Here is a 19,003-nt window from a genome sequence, read left to right as displayed (position 1 = left end):
TTTTTTTTTTTTTTAATTGAGTTTTCACAGATGACAGAGGCCTACCTTAGGTAATAGGCATGGTCCCATCACAATAAAACAATATTAAAATAAAGTTCCATGTCATAAAACAGAGCTAAGTAGCCATTTTTCCATAAGATGGCTAGGCACTGAATGTGTTTAATCTTGAGATTTTTTTCAGATAGAGAACATCAAACCAAGATGACAAAGTAGGAAACATAAAGGCCACAGGAAGTTGGTCCACTAAAACTTTGTCCCAGGATAGACACAGATATGCATTTATTCAACATCTACTTTCAACATTAGGTGCTTACATGGAAGATGAGCAATTGAATTCAACTCCAAAGTGATGAAGGAGGAAGAGAAGTGATAATGTCAGCTGATTGCCTTCTACTCTCTATAGAAGCGCCAGATGTTCTTTATTTCCACACCAGCTTCAGTTGCTGTCCCCATTGGCAACTGCAGGATATATGGGAAATTCCTAGGGTTGTCCAAACAGATGCCCGTGATGACAGTGACCATACTGCTGGGATCAATTGTGCCTGGCCCAGACGAATTCAACAGACCCTTGCAGAAGTCAAGTATGTTATAGGGATCCCAGGCATCAGAGTCTGGTCTGGTCATCCCCGGTCTCATAAACTTCTTAGATACAAAGGACTGGCATAGAAATACTGGAAAAAATGCTGTTAACTGATAGTACATGGAGGGGCTTATAATGATTGTAATGAAACAAGGTGTATGATTTGTTGAGTGTAAAACTGACGATCTGCCCTGTAAGCTTTCCCTTAATTCACAATAAAAACTTTAAAAAATTTTTTTTTTTGATTATTAGTTCAAATGTCCGTTTTCAAGCCCTCATTAATTCAGATCCTATTTCAAACCAAGATTTTGAGGTCACATTTATTATGTTAATGAGCTTAAACCTCAATATGTATCAATGATTCAAATAGATGAAGCTGTAGGGAGTTCTGGATAGTGCCCTAGACTGTAAGGTGGGTTTGAACCACAAGGCTGGTGGTTCAAATTCACCAGCCACTCCTCAGAAACCCTGTACAGGGTCTCTGTGAGTTGGAACTGACTCGACAGCACTTAACAACAACAACAAGAAAATATTATTATTAAACAGCACATAATTCAGAAGAAAACCTAGTTTGCCTCTTCTGATTGAGGGGAAAAAAATCTACGAGGTAAGGGGTAACCAATCTGTTTTCTATACAAAACTGTTAATTCTGAAAAGTGTCTCTCTTCTTTCTCTTCTCCTTTCTGTTTCTAAATTCTTATCCTCACATCAGAGATATTTTTAGAGACCCCAGAGAAGAACAGTAAGGAGAGAGGACTGTGCCTCTCACAACACACGGCATCCCTAAGCTGAAGTATAATTTATAGCGGATGTGGTTCCCATCATTTTACAGATTCTCATTTTATTCCATCCACTAACAATCATCTTGGTGTGATGGTGGTGGTGGTTATGTGCTGTGAAGTCGCTTCTGACTCACAGTGACCCTGTCTAGGTCACTGGAAGTCTTTATGGGAGCAGAAAGCCACATTGTTCTTCTTTGGAGCGACTGGTAGATTTAAACTGTTGGCGTTGAGATTAGCAGTCCAACTCGTAATCCACTATGCTACAGGGGTAAATGCTTTGTACACGAGCCCAAATCACAGTAGTTGTGTGGATGCTGACATTTACAGGAGAGCCACAAATTCAATATCTTTCTAGTTACATAATTTCTAGTTACTAATTAGATATCTATTTTGATAATAATTAATTATCTTAGTCCTAATGATTTCCCGCTTTTTGTCTGCATTATCCAAACTTTTATAACAAATTGCTCTTTCATGTTAATTTAAGCATCTTTCTTTTATCCTCATGAATGTTGCCTTAAGAAGTGATTTTTTTTCATGCCTCTTATTATGAAAAGTTTAATAATGTACTTCACTGATGTTACTGTTTCTGCAACTTTGAATGATTGTATATAGTATTCAAGAAGCCCGTGTTAACTTGAAAATTAAACTAAACTCATCTTGAATAGTGGTGATTTATATGTAGTTGGTATTTCTCAAATAAATTACACATCTTTTTTCTCCTTTATAGCCAATATATCAATTGTAGATATAGACACAAACCAGGAGGAGATCATAGGAACTTCATCATCTGGAAATAACTTTGGTCTTGACTTGAAAGCAGATGACAAGATATATTTTGGTGGCCTGCCAACACTGAGAAACTTGAGGTAATCTAATCTATATTTAGAGCTAAGGATTAAGCTTTAATTAAGTGGCCACTACACTCACTTGAGTTCCAAAATCTAATTATAATAGGAATGTTATATAACCATTAGTTGCAGAAAGGCTAATAATAATAAATTTTAAAAAAAAGTGTTTTGCTTGTGAGAAAAACACTAGGTTTTAGAAACCAAAGGATTAATTTGACATCTTTGTAAAAGAGATGGATTGAAATCACTGTTTCCCTTATATTTACCTAATAAAAAGTATTATTAAAATAATTAAAGGTGGAAACCAGAGTTGAATGTAGATCTTATAATTTTGTTGTCTTTAAACTTTCACTGGTGATAATGACAAACTGACATTACTTAGTGTTCTGGAAATTACTCTGCATTCCAGGACACGGTAAGTACAACCTGCTGCTTTATTGCTAAGCATCAGCACCAGCAGGGCACTCTGGAGATTTTCTGTATGCCTAATGTGAGAGCTATGCCAGTTATTTCCATCCCCATACCAACATTAATTTTTTTTTACATATGCTTTCAAGTTAGCAGGATGGGAGCGGTATTTTTAGCTTAATTATTTAAAATTATTTTAGCTTAATTAATTAAAAAAATTAATCCACGTAACTAAAAAGTTTCAGAAAATATGTCATATTGTTAGTGTTTGATATAGTGCTTGCTATAAAACATAAGAAATAAGAATCTATAGGCACCTTCATGCTCAGTAATGTTAATTGAATTTAATTATATTGGGATGAATTAATCTGGTTGAAGATAAACATTACCTTAGTGACAGAGGTGACTAAAAATTCAGACTACCATGTTTAAATTTTTTTGTTGTTTTATTATTTAGTTAGTTTGAATGAAATTAGAACAAAAATCCTGCCTACCTGCTAATACACAAAAGAGTTTCCACATTATATTTGGAGGGATTTCAGACTAACTGCGAAGTACAGTGATTAATTATTTCATGTTTCCCAGATGAACAGTGGAACTTCAGTCTTGTTTTATACGCAATAGCAAGCAGATTGAAGTTTAGTCTTTTCTCTAGATGCCCACTCATAGAAAATCATTGCAAATCAAATGTATTTGAATAGTGACATAGTCATTACTGGAAATTAACTTATGCAACATTCATTCAACAATTATTTGTGGAGTATCTATAGTTCCAGGCACTTGTTAAATGTTCCACATCCAGCAGTTGTTTAGTCTAAGGCCTACTTTGCAAAATCAGTATCTAAATCCTGCTGCTGCTGTGTGCCATTGAGTTGGTTCTGACTGAGAGCCACTCTGTACAGGGTTCCTGGGAGGTTGTAAACTTTACTGGAGCACAAAGCCTCATTCTTTCCAGCAGAGCAGCTGGTAGATTCAAACTGCTGACCTTGGGGTTGGCAACCCAGCATGTACTCCACTATGCTACTAGGGCTCCTAATCTGTAGCCTAGCAGGAATGAAATATAGCCAAAGCAAGGCTATCCAAACTTAAATTCACTTCTTCTAGTAATATTGTTATTAAGTACCATCGAGTCAGTTCCAATTCATAGCAACCCTGCAGGGGTGGGGAATATCTGGTCCACAGGCTGTATGTTGGTGGTTATTGTGTGCCGTGGAAATACTTCTGACTCTTAGCAAACTTTTATAGAGTTTCCAAGGAGTGATGGTGAGTTTGAACTGCCAACTTTGTGGTTCAAACTGACTTTGCAGTCTAGCCCATTAACCCAAAGCGGCGTTACATTGTTGTTATTGTTGTTATATGCCGTGGAGTCGAACTGCTGACTATGAGATTAGTAGCCCGATGAGGGATGAGTTAATTAAATGTCTAATCAAAGATAGCAGGTTCATTTTTAAGTTGATAATACTGTATGACCCTCAAGTTATGTTATAAATTTTGGCAGAAAAAAACTTCCCCATTCCTGCTATATAGGGTTTCCAAAGCTTTACATCTTCGTGAGAGCAGAAAACCTCATTTTTCTTCCACTGAGCGACTGGTGAGCTTTAACCTTGAACCTTGTGGTTCGCAGTCCAGTGATTATTATCTAGTAATGACTTAGTTTTAATTATTATAAAGTAATTTTTTATGAACTATCAATAAAGATGTTTGTGTTTGTTTAGCTGAGATGGATTTATGCTTTAATTGGTTAACAAAGTATGTATCTAATGAATGTGCTTTATCATCACTAAGATATCTTACTTTCCCAACATTTCATATTGATAATACTGCTATCATGTGCTACATTATTTCAAAACAATCTTTTGACATATGTTTTATAATAATCAAGAACCTCAGCACTCAAATTACCTTCTATTTCATACACAGACTCAATATGATCAAGTGCAAAAGATATAGTAAAATGTCAATTATTTTTTTTTAGATGTCATGATTTCATTAAATTTAAGACTTCGGAGAAGCAATGTTTATAAACAACTCATAGAGACATATGTGTTTTCCCGCTCATTATAATAATAAATATAAGCCCTTAAATTCATACTCCAAATTAAAAATCTCCCAATAAAAGTGTACAGGCAATGGTCATTTAGATTCCATTTTCACCGCAGTCAGGGCGAATATCTGTTCGCTGTTCAATCAGTCTTTTGCATTGCTTTCTTTTCGGGTCCCTGTGAGATGCTTGATTTGGAGATTTGTGATTAATGTTTATTGTTTTACCAAATGAAAATGCAATTATAAGTAAACTGTTTTTTGTTTTTTTTTTCTCTTCCCTGTGACCTAGTATGAAAGCAAGGTAAACTTTAAATGCATGCATGTCTTCTTTGATTGCATGGGCTGCGAAAATGTGGCTGTTAGATTTAAGTCATGGTGCAGAAACAGAGGGACCTTCGCAGCTTTATCCATAGCACATTGTATGAGCAAGTAATGCATAATGCGATGTTTCTCATGCTGCCCTTTGCTTATAAAGATGCTGTTGCTTACCCTCCATCAATTGGACATAGCATTTGATGCGTTTCACCAGCAGTAACGATGGATTTGCTCTTCTCTATTGATCACTCACTCATGCACAGCGCCCCCTGGTGACCAGCAGCACACATGCCACAGAAGAAGGCCAGGCTTATGGGCACAGTCCAACTCTGGGTATCAGAGCAAAGAGATACACCCATCTCTAGGACTGAACCTTTGAGTCTGACCTCTCCAGTACCATGCTGTTTTCTGAACAATCAACCGATGCTCCTGAATGCTTACCACTGCGTTCTTGCTTTCTGCAGAGCTGCAAATATGCAAGCATTTATATGGCCTTTGCTCCTCATGACAGAACTGCTTATATATTGTGTTTATTTGGAATTAGCTGTAGAGCTAGATGAAAGAAATCTCTAAAATTTGAAACAAGTGTTTGCATTAATGGTGAAAATTTGAAACAAGTGTTTGCATTAATCGTGAAAATTTGAAACAAGTGTTTGCATTAATGGTGAAAAACTTTGTGGATAGCTTCCTGGGAACATTTTTAATCTAATTTGCAGACAGAGGTTAGCATGAAAACTGTAAGCAGCACTTTCCTGTAAAGTACCTGATTTAACACCAGTGATGTATATTGCTGACACACTTTGGTTAGTGTTAAAACCTGGCATCTTGGCATTTCAGAGACTAACTGGGCCAAAATGCTGCAAAGAAGATAATGGACTTGAACTGATCCAAGAACGTTTAAAAGCTAGTTTTAATTTCATAAACTGGAACATATAGAAATGAAAATGAATAAAATAAGTTCTGTTATCACCATAGAATAAGGAGGACAGTCATGCTATGTTTGCTGGGATGCTGAAAGATAAACGCTGGCTTTCAGTGAAAACAGATGCTAATAAAACTGGATGACACTGTGTAGTTTGGTAATTTTACCCTTGAGTGGTGATTCTTAGAAGTCTATAGTTGCATTGTGAATTTGATCATATGTGGTTACTTGTCTCCTCTGTGATTTTCACAACACCAGGCTTGCTAAATTATTATTATATTGAAGACATCCTTTGTGTTTCCATGAAATAATAAACTATCTAACTGGTGGGAGTGATATACTTTATCTACAAGACCGCTGAAAAAATTGTGATAGACGAGCCCTCCTCTAAAAATAAATAAAGAAGCAAATGAACACCATGAAAGAAATGTACCCATTTCCTTTGCCTTAAAGAAAGACATCACTCTACATTAGGACACGATCTTAGCAGAAAACTGAGTGGAAGGAGAAAACCTTGAGAACAGGAAAAAATGATCAAAGAAAACAGCATTTACAGAGAAAAAAGAAAACAGAATAAATAACTGGCATGATGGAAATCACCTGATACACAATGTCAGGATCTGATTTGCTTTCCCTGCCACCTGAACTCCCTTCTACCATGTATTTTTAGTGAGACCCCTTTCCCCACCACCAAAAAAAAAAGGATCCTGGAATCACAGACAATGAAAATGGGATTATTCGGGACCCTAACAGTATAATCTTTTGGTGTGATTGGATAGCTGATTACTGTTGTTAAGTGCTGTCGAGTTTGTTCCCACTCATAGCAACCCTATGTAGGGTTTCCAAGGAGTAGCTGGTGATTTTGAACCGCCCACATGCAGTTCAAACTGACCTTGCAGTCCAGTGCATTATCCTACAATGCCACACCATAACTCCTTATTAATACAGACCCTTGTTAATCCATATTATACAGATCCTTGTTAATATCACATAACGAAAACCTGGCTCAGTGACAATGGGTTTGGTTTTGTTTGCTGTTATGTACTTAATTTGCATACTATAATAAATGTTCTGTTTTCCCTCTAAAAGGTAGCCAATTGTACTTTCTGTATAAGCAGAATGATAAAATATATATAGAAAAAGTAATAGTAATAATAATTTGTTCAAACATTTTTTAATTCTATGAAATATTTTTGTCATTGACACTTCTTTGCAGTGGAGAGGTAATATGTCTTACATGTGACTCCATGTGGCTTTTTGTTGTTGTTGTTTTAGTGGTATTGAGTCAAGTCTGTCTCATAGTGACCCTTTGTGTAAGGTTGTAGAGGAGCAGCTGGTCGGTTTGTACCACCGAACTTGCAGTCCAGTGCTTATCCTACAGCGTCATACCAGGATTCCATATGTGGCTAGTGACTATCAATTTGGACATACGGACAGGTTCTTTTCATCCTTACAGGACATTCTATTGGGCCAAATCAAACCCAAGCGTTTCCATTGAGTTGTTGATTGTATAAGAAAGAGTAGAGTTGCCCAAGGGTTTCCAAAATTGAAGTTCTTTCAAAAAAACAAATGAACACTTATTCTTTTTTAGGTGAACGTTTCCAAAGCAAATTAGTTTTTCCTATCAATAGGTAGCGTAGTGGTTACGAATCGAGCTGCGAACCTTAAGGTCAGCGGTTCGAAACTACCAGCAGCTCCGCGGGAGAAAGATGAGGCTTTCTACTCCCGTAAGGATTTACACCCTCGGAAACCCTGTACAGGGTCATTATGGGTCGGAACCGACTCGACGGCACTTAACAACAACAACAACATCAATAGCTCATACACTGTTCTGTGACATGGGTTTCAAGCCACACAATGTTTCAGTACTCTGCCTTCTCTGGGTTTCTCATCTTCATTCATCCTGCTTCCCTTTCCCTCCCTAACTTCTCATCTTCGATTTGGTGCAAACTTTGCCTTGAGGGACACATTCTTCACGTTGTTTGTTTTACAGTCTGGTCTATTATTTGGCTGGAAGGTGGCCTCTGGGAATGTCTTCAATTTCAGGTTAGAAAGTTGTCTTATGAAAATTGCCTCAGGGCTTCTTTAGTCTCTTTCCCACAAATAAATCTCATCTTTTCTGGCTTTGAGTATTGGTCTGCCTTTTTTTTTTAAGTCAGGACCTTCTATTGTGGACTTTGTCAGAGTGATCAGTAGCCTTAGCCTGGCACCATCTAGTTCTTTTGGTGACAGGTTAGAGGAGGCTGGGATTCATGCTGGCCATTAGATTTTGGACTCATTGCTTATTTAAGGCTGTGCTTCACTACAGAAGCAGATTGCCTCATCTATCTCCCATGGAATAGGTCATAGGTTCAAACCACCAACCTTCTAGTTAGCAGCCACTATGCCACTAAGGCTCATTTCAATTTTAACTCAATTTTTAAATACTTTTTTTTTGGTGATGTAATCCAAATGCATGTCTTTTGAACTTTGCTGTAGTTAAAAGGGTTAAAGTGAAATAAAATGTTATCTTACTCTTCAGTGGCTGTTGTTAGGTGCCATCTCATTGGTTCCACTTCATTGGTACTCTCTGTACTATAGCAGGAACCACTATCTGCCCAGCGCTGTGCCATCCTCACACCATTGCTGTGTCTGATCCCATTGTTGTAGCCACTGTATAAGTTCATCTCATCGAGGGTCTTCTTGTTTTTTCACTGACTCACTACTTTACCAAACAAGATGTACTTTTTCAGGCTCGGGTTCCTTCTAATAACACATTCAATGTATGGAAGACAGTCTCATTATCTTCACTTCTAAGGAACATTCTGGATGTACTTCTTCTAAGACTGATTTCTTCATTCTTCTAGCAGTTCATGGTATACTTAATATTCTTCACCAACACCACTATTCAAAGACATCAATTCTTCTTAAGTCTTCCTTATTCATTATACAGTTTTTACATGCACAAAAGGCCATTGGAAATACCATGACTTGGGCCAGGCATACCTTAGTCCTCACAGTGGAATCTTTACTTTTTAACACTTTAATGAGGCCTTTTTCAGCAATTGTGCCGTATGCAAAACATTGTTTAATTTCTTGATTGCTGCTTCCAGGGAAACTGATTTGGGATCCACATAAAATGAAATCCTTAACAATTTCATTATTTTCTGCATTTTTCATTTTACCTACTGGTTCAGTTGTGAGGATTTTTTTTTTTTCTTTTTTTTTGTATGTGTAATCCATACCAACTACCCCTCACCATTGAAAAAGTATCAATGACAAAAATATTTTATAGAATCGTTTAAATGTTTGAACAAATTATTATTACTATTGCTTTATTCTGTATGTATTTTATCCTTCTGCTTACACAATAATCTACATTTTGGAGGAAAAACAAAGCACTTATTATAACATACGTACAGAGCACTTAAAAGGAAACAAAATCAAACCGTCTGCTGTGGGGTCAATTCTGACTCAGCAATCCTACAAGATCGAGTAAAACTGTATCCTGTAGACTAGAAAACCCTAGGGTTTTCTAGCAGGGTCTTCAACTCTGTAAACCTTTATGGAAGCCGACTGATATGCTTTTTCATATGTTTCTCCCATGAGAAAAACATAACAGCTTTTCATATCAGTTTGGTGGGTCCAGATTACTGACCTTTTGGATAGCAGCTTAGAGCTACAACCACTGTGTCACCAGATCTCCTAAGCACTTAATAAAACCAAAACCCAAGTCCACTGAATTCTGACTTATAGAGCCCTTTTGTAAGGTTTCCAAGACTCTTAATTTTTACAGGATTAGACAGCTTCATCTTTCTCCCACAAGATGGCTGGTAGGTTGGAACCATTAACCTTGTGGTTAGCAGCCCAACGTCTAGCCCACAGAGCCACCAGGCCCTTATGAATTGGGCTGCGAATCTCAAGTACTCAATGTTGTTTTTGTTGCTATTGGGTACCATGGAGTAGTTACAAGTCACAACAAGACCAGTCAGTAATTATCGTACCTGTGTTTAAATGCTATGGACCAGATTACTTTAAAAAAAAAAAAAGGGAATAGAAAGAAGGCTCCTTCTGCAAGATGGCATTAGCAACAAAACCCTACCAGTAGATAAAGTAAAGCATAGTTTGCTGGGAACCTGTGTGTGCCTTTGTATTTGTTGGACAATATGGCTGCCGGTGGGTCACTTTGCTCTATGGCTTGCTTCCAGTAGTTACAGGAATTACACTGGCATTGCCCTAATGATATTGCTTTTGTTTTCCATTTAACTTTCAACAGGCCAGAAGTGAATTTGCAGAAATATTCTGGCTGCCTCCGAGATATTGAAATTTCAAGAACTCCATATAATATCCTCAGTAGCCCTGATTATGTTGGCATTACCAAAGGATGCTCTCTGGAGGTTGGTCTGTTTTTAATGGTTTCCTAAATACACTAGTATCAGATTTTATTTACATCCTTTCAGTGTCTAGCAGGGCCTAGTCCCTTGTTAATGTATTTTTAAATTCTACTGACCCTCATCTTAGATACTTATGATAAAGCACGATTGAAGCACTTTCATAAATTACCATGATGAACTGAACTTAGTAAATGGTATTATGTAGATCCAAAGTTGGGATCCATTGGCAAACATGTTTAGGGTTTCATAGAATGGATGTTTAATATAATCTCTTTTCTGGTTCTATCCATTCCCAGCATTTTTTTTGCTTTTCTTTATTTGTCATCTATTTTGATTTTTTTTAAATCCATGTGTATTATGTATACCTTTATTACTATCCTGAATTTTTTTTTCTGGAATGTGGGAATTTACAGAAATAGCAAGTAGTAGTTCCCACCATAGTCATTAGTACAAATCATCTGTAGCTTGGCACAGAGTAGGAAATGTGGTAACCAACTTTCAAAGACTGTTTTGACAAGACTACGACGTTCCTTGGATTACATCTCAATGTCAAGAAAACAAAAATCCTCACCACTGGACCAATAAACAACATTCTTATCAATGGAGAAAAGATTGAAGTTGTCAAGGACTTCATTCTTCTTGGATCAACTATCAACACTCACAGAAGTAGCAGTCAAGAGATCAGACGACGTATTGCACTGGGCAAATCTGCTGCACAGGAACTTTTTAAAGTATTGAAGAGCAGAGATGTCAGCTTGAGGACTAGGGTGCGCCTGACCCAGGCCATTGTGTTTTCAATAGCCTCATATGGATGCGAAAGCTGGACAGTGAATAAGGAGGATCGTAGAAGAATAGATGCCTTTGAGTTGTGGTGTTGGAGGAGAATACTGAAAGTGCCATGGACTGCCAAAAGAACCAATAGATCTGTTTTGGAAGAAGTGCAGCCAGAGTGCTCCTTGGAGGCCAGGATGGCTAAGCTTCGTCTCTCATACTTTGGACATATTGTCCGGAGGAAACAATCATTGGAGAAGGATGTCATGCTGGGTAGGGTGGAGGGTCAGAGAAAAAGAGGAAGACCCCCAACGAGATGGATCAGCCAGGTGGCATCATTGATGGACTCAAGTGTGGCAGCGGTAGTGAGGTTGGCCCAGGATCGGACATTGTTTCGTTCTGCTGTGCATGGGGTCGCTATGAGTCGGTTCCGACTCGATGGCACCTGACAACAACAACAACAACGAAGTTTCTCATCACCTAAAGGTTAAAGTTTAGCTGCAGGCCCAGGGTTCCTCAGTATCTCTTCTTTATTGCCAGTGCAGCCTGGCAGCCCCTAATTTTCTTAACTTTTCTGCAATGCATTCTTAATAGGGACTGAGCCATATATGACAGAAATCCCGGTCAGAGCTCTTCTCTCTTAAAACATCTATACCTAGAGACAACTGAGAATTCTATGGGATCTTAAAACTGATGAGATTGTTTTAAAGAATAAAATATTAACTATATCATGCATAGAAATTTTGATGCTCTGAGATGACTTCTTGCTACTATTGTTAAGTGCCGTTGAGTGGATTCTGACTCATACTGACCCTGTGTAGGGTTTAGGAGTAGCAGCTGCTGAGATTGAAACTTTTGGTTTAAACCAACTTCATGGCCTAGTGCTTATCCTCCAGAGCCACACTAGGACTGAGGCAATACAGCTGACCATTTAGACTGCTTCTTCCAGTTAAAATTATTTTAAACACTCCTATAGAATTCATATCCCTGGGTGGTGAAAACAGTTAACATGTTTAGTTGCTGGCCAACAATTTTTAGGTTTAACTCAAACCAGAGGTGCCTCAGAGAAAGGCCCAGTGATCTACTTTCCAAAAGTCAGCCACTGAAAATCCTGTGAGTATAGTTCTGACACACATGAGTTGCCGTGAGTCTGAGCTGGCTTGCTGGCAAACTGGTTTATAGAATTCAGGGAAATGAAGGAGAAATGAATACATTGTTTGAGTATATGAGCCATGGGGTTTGAGGCTGGAATAGAAATATCAGGGTCTTTATTGTTTGTGGATGCATGTTCCACTTGAAATTCACATCCTGAAAAGTTTTAGAATAAGGAAAAAGGAAATACAGAAAGAATTAAAACTCAAAGGATTGATACCAGCTTCTTACAGAGCATTTCACTGAGAGTTTAAATCTTCTAAACCCTCACTCTTATCCACATTCGAAAGATATGCATGAGGATGAAAACTGCCCAGAAAATGAATAGCCTATATGTGTGGAAATGATGATTCTGTAAAGGTACTTTTCAGTAACCAGGAATTATTTTACAACTAAAATATGAGGCAAAAATTTGATGTGGATAAATATTGAAAAGTCTGCACAGTAGTTTTATCTGAACGATCCAAAACTCCATGGTTTGGAAATTGGAATAGAATATAGATTACACATTTGTGTCACTTAACTGGACCTGAAACACTGTGTGAAAAATAAATAGCTTACATTAAAAGAATTCTTGCTTTTATACCAGCAAAATCCTGGATTTTAAAAAATGAGCATTTTAAACACTCAATGCCCAACTATATGGGCTTGCTAAAATAAATTATAGCTCATCCATACAATGAAATGCCTTCCAGTCATTAAAATTGATGATAAGATCTGTGTTTGCTGACAAAGAGATATCAGTACATATTTAAGTGTAAGAAGAAGTTGCAAATGAAATGTGTGGGTCATGATTCAGTTTGACTATAGGAAGGGAAGGTGGAGGGAAAAAGTAAGGGAGTAAAAGAGAAAATGAATGAGTGAATGGATTCTAAAAAGCCGTAAATGCTGATTTACCTATTTTTCACTTATTTAATGTCAGAAATGTTATTTTCGTTAAATTTTGTCATTGACAATAACAATGGTTCTATTTTCATTTTGAGAAAAAGCTGGACTATTAAATGTTTGTTTTATTTATTTTTAAGATTTAGGTTTTACCTGATGTCTTAAACCTTTTACAGTACACTCATGTATTTAATAACCAAGAACATCTTTATACTGGGTTTATCTCTAAGGAAGAATGTTGACTTAGAATGTGGTCACACTTTCCCATAAAATAAACAATTAGTTGATAAAGTACATCAATAGGATTAATTTAATTTATTGTTTAGAAGGCAGATATAGCAAAGTGAATTTAAACAAAAAGACCATGTGATTTATTAATAGTAACATACTGTATTTTAAGCCAAACATTCTAGAATAAAAGCAGAAGCCTCAATGTTGCATTTAAATCAAGTTACTTGTTGTTAAGTGTGATCGAGTTGGTTCAGACCCTGTACACAGTGTACTGGCTTTCCAAAGAGCAGCTGGTGGGTTTGAACCACCAACCTTGAGGTTAGCAGTCGTATCTACAGCACACACCAGGACTCAAGCTGTTAGGACAGTTCAAAATTACAAATGGATTAAAAAAAAAAAAAAAGAGCAAACCAAACTCACTGTGATCAAAGTGATTCCACCTCACAGTGACTCTGGAGGACAAAGCAAAACTGTTCACAGGGTTTCCAAGGCTATAAATCATCCCAGGGCCATATGCATATAGGACTTCTTTAACTGCTTTTAAACCCTCCAGGCTATTGTGGGTTTTCACCCTTTTGAAAATAACAATGTATTTCATGATAACATTGAGTGCATTGAAGAAGGAGAGATGGAGAGATCCATTTAAATTTTCACTTCTAATGCCTTTTTTCTCCTATTTCCTTTTAACCACAGAATGTTTACACAGTAAGCTTCGCTAAACCCGGCTTTGTGGAGTTGGCCCCTGTGCCAATTCATGTTGGAACAGAAATCAACCTGTCCTTCAGCACCAAGAATGAGTCTGGAATCATTCTCTTGGGAAGTGGATGGACACTGGCGGTACCTAGGAGAAAGCGAAGGCAGACTGGACAGGTACACTCACACCTAGCTCATGATGCATTGTTTTATAATGTTTATATAAAGCATTTGTTTTACAAAGAATTTGTGAGGGATTTAGGGTTTATGATTGCTTTTATATTTTATGTGCATTTCCATTACCATTTCACCCAGCTAGGAATAAAAATTGCTATATCCATGCTGACCCCTGGCTCTAAAATTTTCCTTTGGTCAATTCCATGAGTATAATCACATTAGTATTTGCACCCATATTTCATTTGGGCTTAACATATACATATATAAAGAGAGTGATCTTAGAATATGTTCAAAATTATATTAATCTTTCCGTATATTTAAAATTGGTTCCTTACCAAATCTGTTGATATCTAAGGATGGTCTATCCAGTTTAAATTCCTGATGGGAGAAAGTTCTAGCTGTGCAGACCAAAGTGCTGTAGTCTGTTAGAAGCTGCAATGCCCTATCTTCTCCAAGCACAGAGAAGAGCAGAGAACAAACTAGTGATAGTTGTCGTGTTGTTGTTGTTAAGTGCCATTGAGTCGGTTCCAACCCATAGTGACCCTGTATCGGGTTTCTGAGGTGGGTTTGAACTGCCAACGTTGTGGTTTAAACTGAACTTGCAGTCCAGTTCTTATCCCACAATGCCACACCAGGACTCTGGACCTAGTGATTTTTGTTGTTGTTCTTAAGCGCTGTTGAGTCGATTTTGACTCATAGTGACCCTGCATGGGATTTCTGAGGAATGGATGGTGAATTTGAACCACCGACTTTGTGATTCAAACTGAACTTTCGGCCCAATGCATGATCCCACAGTGCCATACCATGACCTGGTGGTAGAGGTTGTAAATAGAGTCCAGTCAGTACAAACTTGGACTATAGGAAAAAGAAAGCTTATAGGTCAGCCTACTCATGATGTTAAAAGAAATCCTAAATAGTGTCCACCTTTGTAAAGTGAATCTTCAGTTAATAGACCTCGTACCCTGGTGTGGTGCGCTATAGGATCAGTACTGGACTTCGAACAACAAGGTTGGCAGTTTAAACCCACAAGCTGCTCCTCAGAAACCTTATACAGGGTAGCAATGAGTTGACACCAACTTAAAGTCATTTGATAACAACACAATCCATTTGATATGTTAGAACTCTCCGGGAGCTTCTCAGATCTAGGCATTATAATGCTTTACTGTCCTGGTATCACTCCTGTACCGTCATTCATATTTTTAAAATTGATTTTTCCCATTGAACCTAGTTTTTCTCAGTGAAAGTGTTAGTAAGAATTAGCTAGTCCATCTTGACAAAAAGATTAGAATGCTTGGCAAATATGGCCTTAAATATTCACACATCTTTGTAAAATAGGTTGTGTTATTTGTGATTACATATGTTTTAAATCAATTTTAATACTTAATAGCAAATAGTATCATATGAAGCCTTATTCATTTTCCTCTTTTTAAAAAAAAGCTTTACAAAATATTAGTAAATAAAATCTAAATGTGTATAAAGTATTTAAAAAAATACATTATGAATAAGTTGTATTAACTCAGGAATGCAAGAGTGGTTTAATATTACAATATCTGAAAACTATATAGCCATCTCAATAGATGCAGGAAAAAAATATTCGACAGAATTCAACCTATATTCATGCCTAAATAAAAACAAAACAGAAAAAATATGCTTAGTAAGTAAGAAGGGAGGGCTACTTTAATCATCTGTAAAATTATTGTAACAAGTACTCTTGATAGAACAAGATGTTGTTGATAAATGCCATTGAGTAGGTTCCGACCCATAGCGACCCTGTATAGGGTTTCCAAGGAGTGGCTGGTGAGTTTGAACCACGAACCTTGTGGTTCAAACGACTTTGCAGTCCAGTGCATTAGCCCACAGTGCCACACCAGGACTCCATAGAACAAGATGTTGTTGTTGTTGTTAAGTCCCCTAGAGTCAGTTCCAACTCATAGTGACCCTGCACAGGGTTTCCGAGGCTGCAGATCTTTATGGAGCAGAAAGCCTCATCTTTCTCCCGTGGAACAGCTGGTAGTTTCAAACTGCTGACCTTGAGGTTAGCAGACCGATTGGTAACCACTGAGTATAGAATAAGACAGGAGCTCAATTTTTAGCCAAATAAAAGACAAGCCTATATGATAAACAATAACATCGGGGAGTACACACCCCTTTAAAAAAATCAACCATATGAAATCAAAAGGGTAGCATTTGCTTAGTGATAAACCTCAAAAGGACAGGAAAGAGGGGCCAATGGAAGCAATAAACACAGGAAGGGAGTGGGAAGGGTGCAGTCACGAAACAAAATGTGCACTGATAGTTGAAAGAAAAACCAATTTTCTTTGTAAATTTTCACCCAATCAATAAAAAGTTAAAGGAAGGAAGAGAGGGAAAGAGAGAGAGAAAGAGAAAAAAATAATAGAAACATTTCTTTTAAAATCAGAACCAAGAAAAAGATGAATATTATTACTTCACTGATCATCACCCACACAATAAGAAAAAAGAACTAGCAAATATACTATAAGAGCAAGTATGTAAGTTAGGAATAAATATAACAAAGCAGATGTTATATTCAGATGAAGAAAATTATTAAATTTTATGGAAAGATATTAAAGTAATCCTGAATATATTAATATATTTACCATGTTAATTGATAGACTCTACTGGGTTCTGGGAAGTCCTGGTGTGGTGCCGTGGGTTAATGCGTCAGACTGCAATGCCATTTGAACTGCAAGGTCGGTGGTTCAAGCTCATCAGCTGCTCCTTGGAAACCCTATACAGGGTTGCTATTTGGTTGGAACCGACTCAATGGCACTTAACAACAACAACATTGGGTTCTGGGGAGCCTTGTGACTGTTAGAATACACACTGGACTTCAAACCACAAAATTGGCAGTTTAAGCCCACCAGTTCCCTGCAAGATAAAGATAAAGTTTTCTGCTCCTGCAAAGATTTACAATCCCAGAAACCCTATATCCTATACAGGGTTGCTATGAGTCGGAAGCGACTCAATGGCACTTAACAATAACAACAATATAAAAAAAGTGTGTTTTCAAAAAGGATGACATGTAGATTCAATTCCAAAAAAAATGTCACCTTAACTTTTTGACAATCCTAAGATGCTATATTCTAAAATTTATGTGAAAGAGTAAAAGTCTAAGAAATCTCTGAAAAAGAAAAGATGGTATAGCTTCCCTACCAGATAGCAGAATATTAAAAGTTAGTATTGAATTATACTGTGTGGTATTAATTCATGGACAGCTTTCTGGTGATGAAACAGAATAGTGTCTTGAATTCCTACGTATTTAGGTTTCAAACCCGGAAGGGAAAATCATGCCGTTTGGGTATTCACCAAAAGACCAAAAAAATGACCAGAAGACATTCCAAGAGGCATTAGTTTAATACAGAAAAGACAATAAAAGAGACGGTTTGTTGACAAGGAAACTTACTGACCAGGGATGTGTCCAGTGGCAGCTGGCTGGATGGCCAAGATTCTACTCCAGGAAGTGCTTGTGGGTTCCTATTATAGTTTGCACTGAACAAGCCTTATATTCCAAGAAAGAAGGGAAGGGTTGATATGAGGAGAGACCTATCTGCAGCCAAGCCTCGGAGAAAAACAGGAACACAGCCTGGCTTCCCTGCCTGCTATTATGGAGCAGATAAGTAGCATGAGAACACAGAGTTTAAGCATGCAGGGTCAGGAATGGATGTTGGAGGGTGAGGGAGAAAGGAATGACAAGACATTTCTCCTGGATGGACAGTAGTGTGGCCATTTTGGAACATTCATCTTTGTCCCTATACTAAGCATTATAGCTCATTAGGAAAATAGTGGAACTCTCAATGATACTGGGCAATTGGTCATCTACAGGGAAGAAGTAAAATTGATTTCTACTTCACACAGAACAAAAAAATCAATTCCCAGTGAATTAAAATCTAAAAGACAAAATGAAAATCTTTAAAAATTTTAGAAGAAAGGACAGGATATTTTTGGACCCTTGGAGAAGGAACAGATTTAATGAACAAAACAAGGTTATAAGTGTAACTTTATTAAATTTAAGAATGCCTGATCACCAAATGATGCAAAACAGAAATTTATAAGAAACATAACCTAAAGTAAAATTGGTATCCACAATATGAAAAAAATTACAAATAAATAGAAAAATAACAAAAAAACAGAATCATGGACAAAGACTTGAACAGGCATTTTCACAGAATAGAAAACACAAATGACCCATAAACATGAAAAAAAAAAAAAAAACCCCACCCTCAATCTCATTTTTAATCACAGAAATGAATTTAAGACCATAGTGATATACATTTACACCTATTAGTTTGGTAACAAATTATGATGTATGATGTATTAACAATACCAAATGTTGGCAAGGTGTGAATCAAAGGAAATTCTTAATCACTGCTGGGAGAAAGAGTAAATTACTACAGCCACTACGGAAAACGATTTGTCACAATCATAAAGTTGACGTGTAAATACTCTACAAGTCACAAATTTTACTCAGTTATAAACTCAAACTGTTGCTCAAATGCACAATAAGACACATACATGAATGTTCACAGGAGTATTAATTATAACAGAAAAATTAGAAACAATCCAAATGTTTATCAACTGGAAAACAGAAAAACTGTGGCATTTTCATATAATGGAATATTGAGTTACAATGAAAATGTATGATGACTAAACATAAGAAAATAAAGTAAATCAAATGAAAAAATACAGTACATACAATATGATACCCTTTATATAGGTGTCAAACGGATGCACTATACAATATGTGTATTATTTCCAGATACCTGAGAGTTGAATCAAAAAGTATTACTACTAGGCTTCCA

At 37.0% G+C, this 19,003-nt stretch overlaps 1 protein-coding gene across 1 annotated transcript in view; it reads left to right on the top strand.

Moving 5' to 3' along the window:
• Positions 1-19,003, top strand: part of LAMA2 (laminin, alpha 2) — a 747,229-nt gene that overhangs the window by 677,589 nt on the left and 50,637 nt on the right. The window contains exons 52-55 of the mRNA XM_006834727.1: positions 2,093-2,231; positions 4,954-4,965; positions 10,157-10,277; positions 14,007-14,183. Of these exons, the coding sequence (XP_006834790.1) occupies positions 2,093-2,231; positions 4,954-4,965; positions 10,157-10,277; positions 14,007-14,183 (449 nt within the window). The remainder of the gene's footprint in view (positions 1-2,092; positions 2,232-4,953; positions 4,966-10,156; positions 10,278-14,006; positions 14,184-19,003) is intronic.

This window comes from Chrysochloris asiatica, unplaced genomic scaffold, assembly GCF_000296735.1.
Source record: "Chrysochloris asiatica unplaced genomic scaffold, ChrAsi1.0 scaffold00013, whole genome shotgun sequence".
Lineage (NCBI taxonomy): Eukaryota > Metazoa > Chordata > Mammalia > Afrosoricida > Chrysochloridae > Chrysochloris > Chrysochloris asiatica.
Note: the sequence above shows the minus strand (reverse complement) of the source record. Positions and strands in the feature narration are given on the sequence as shown.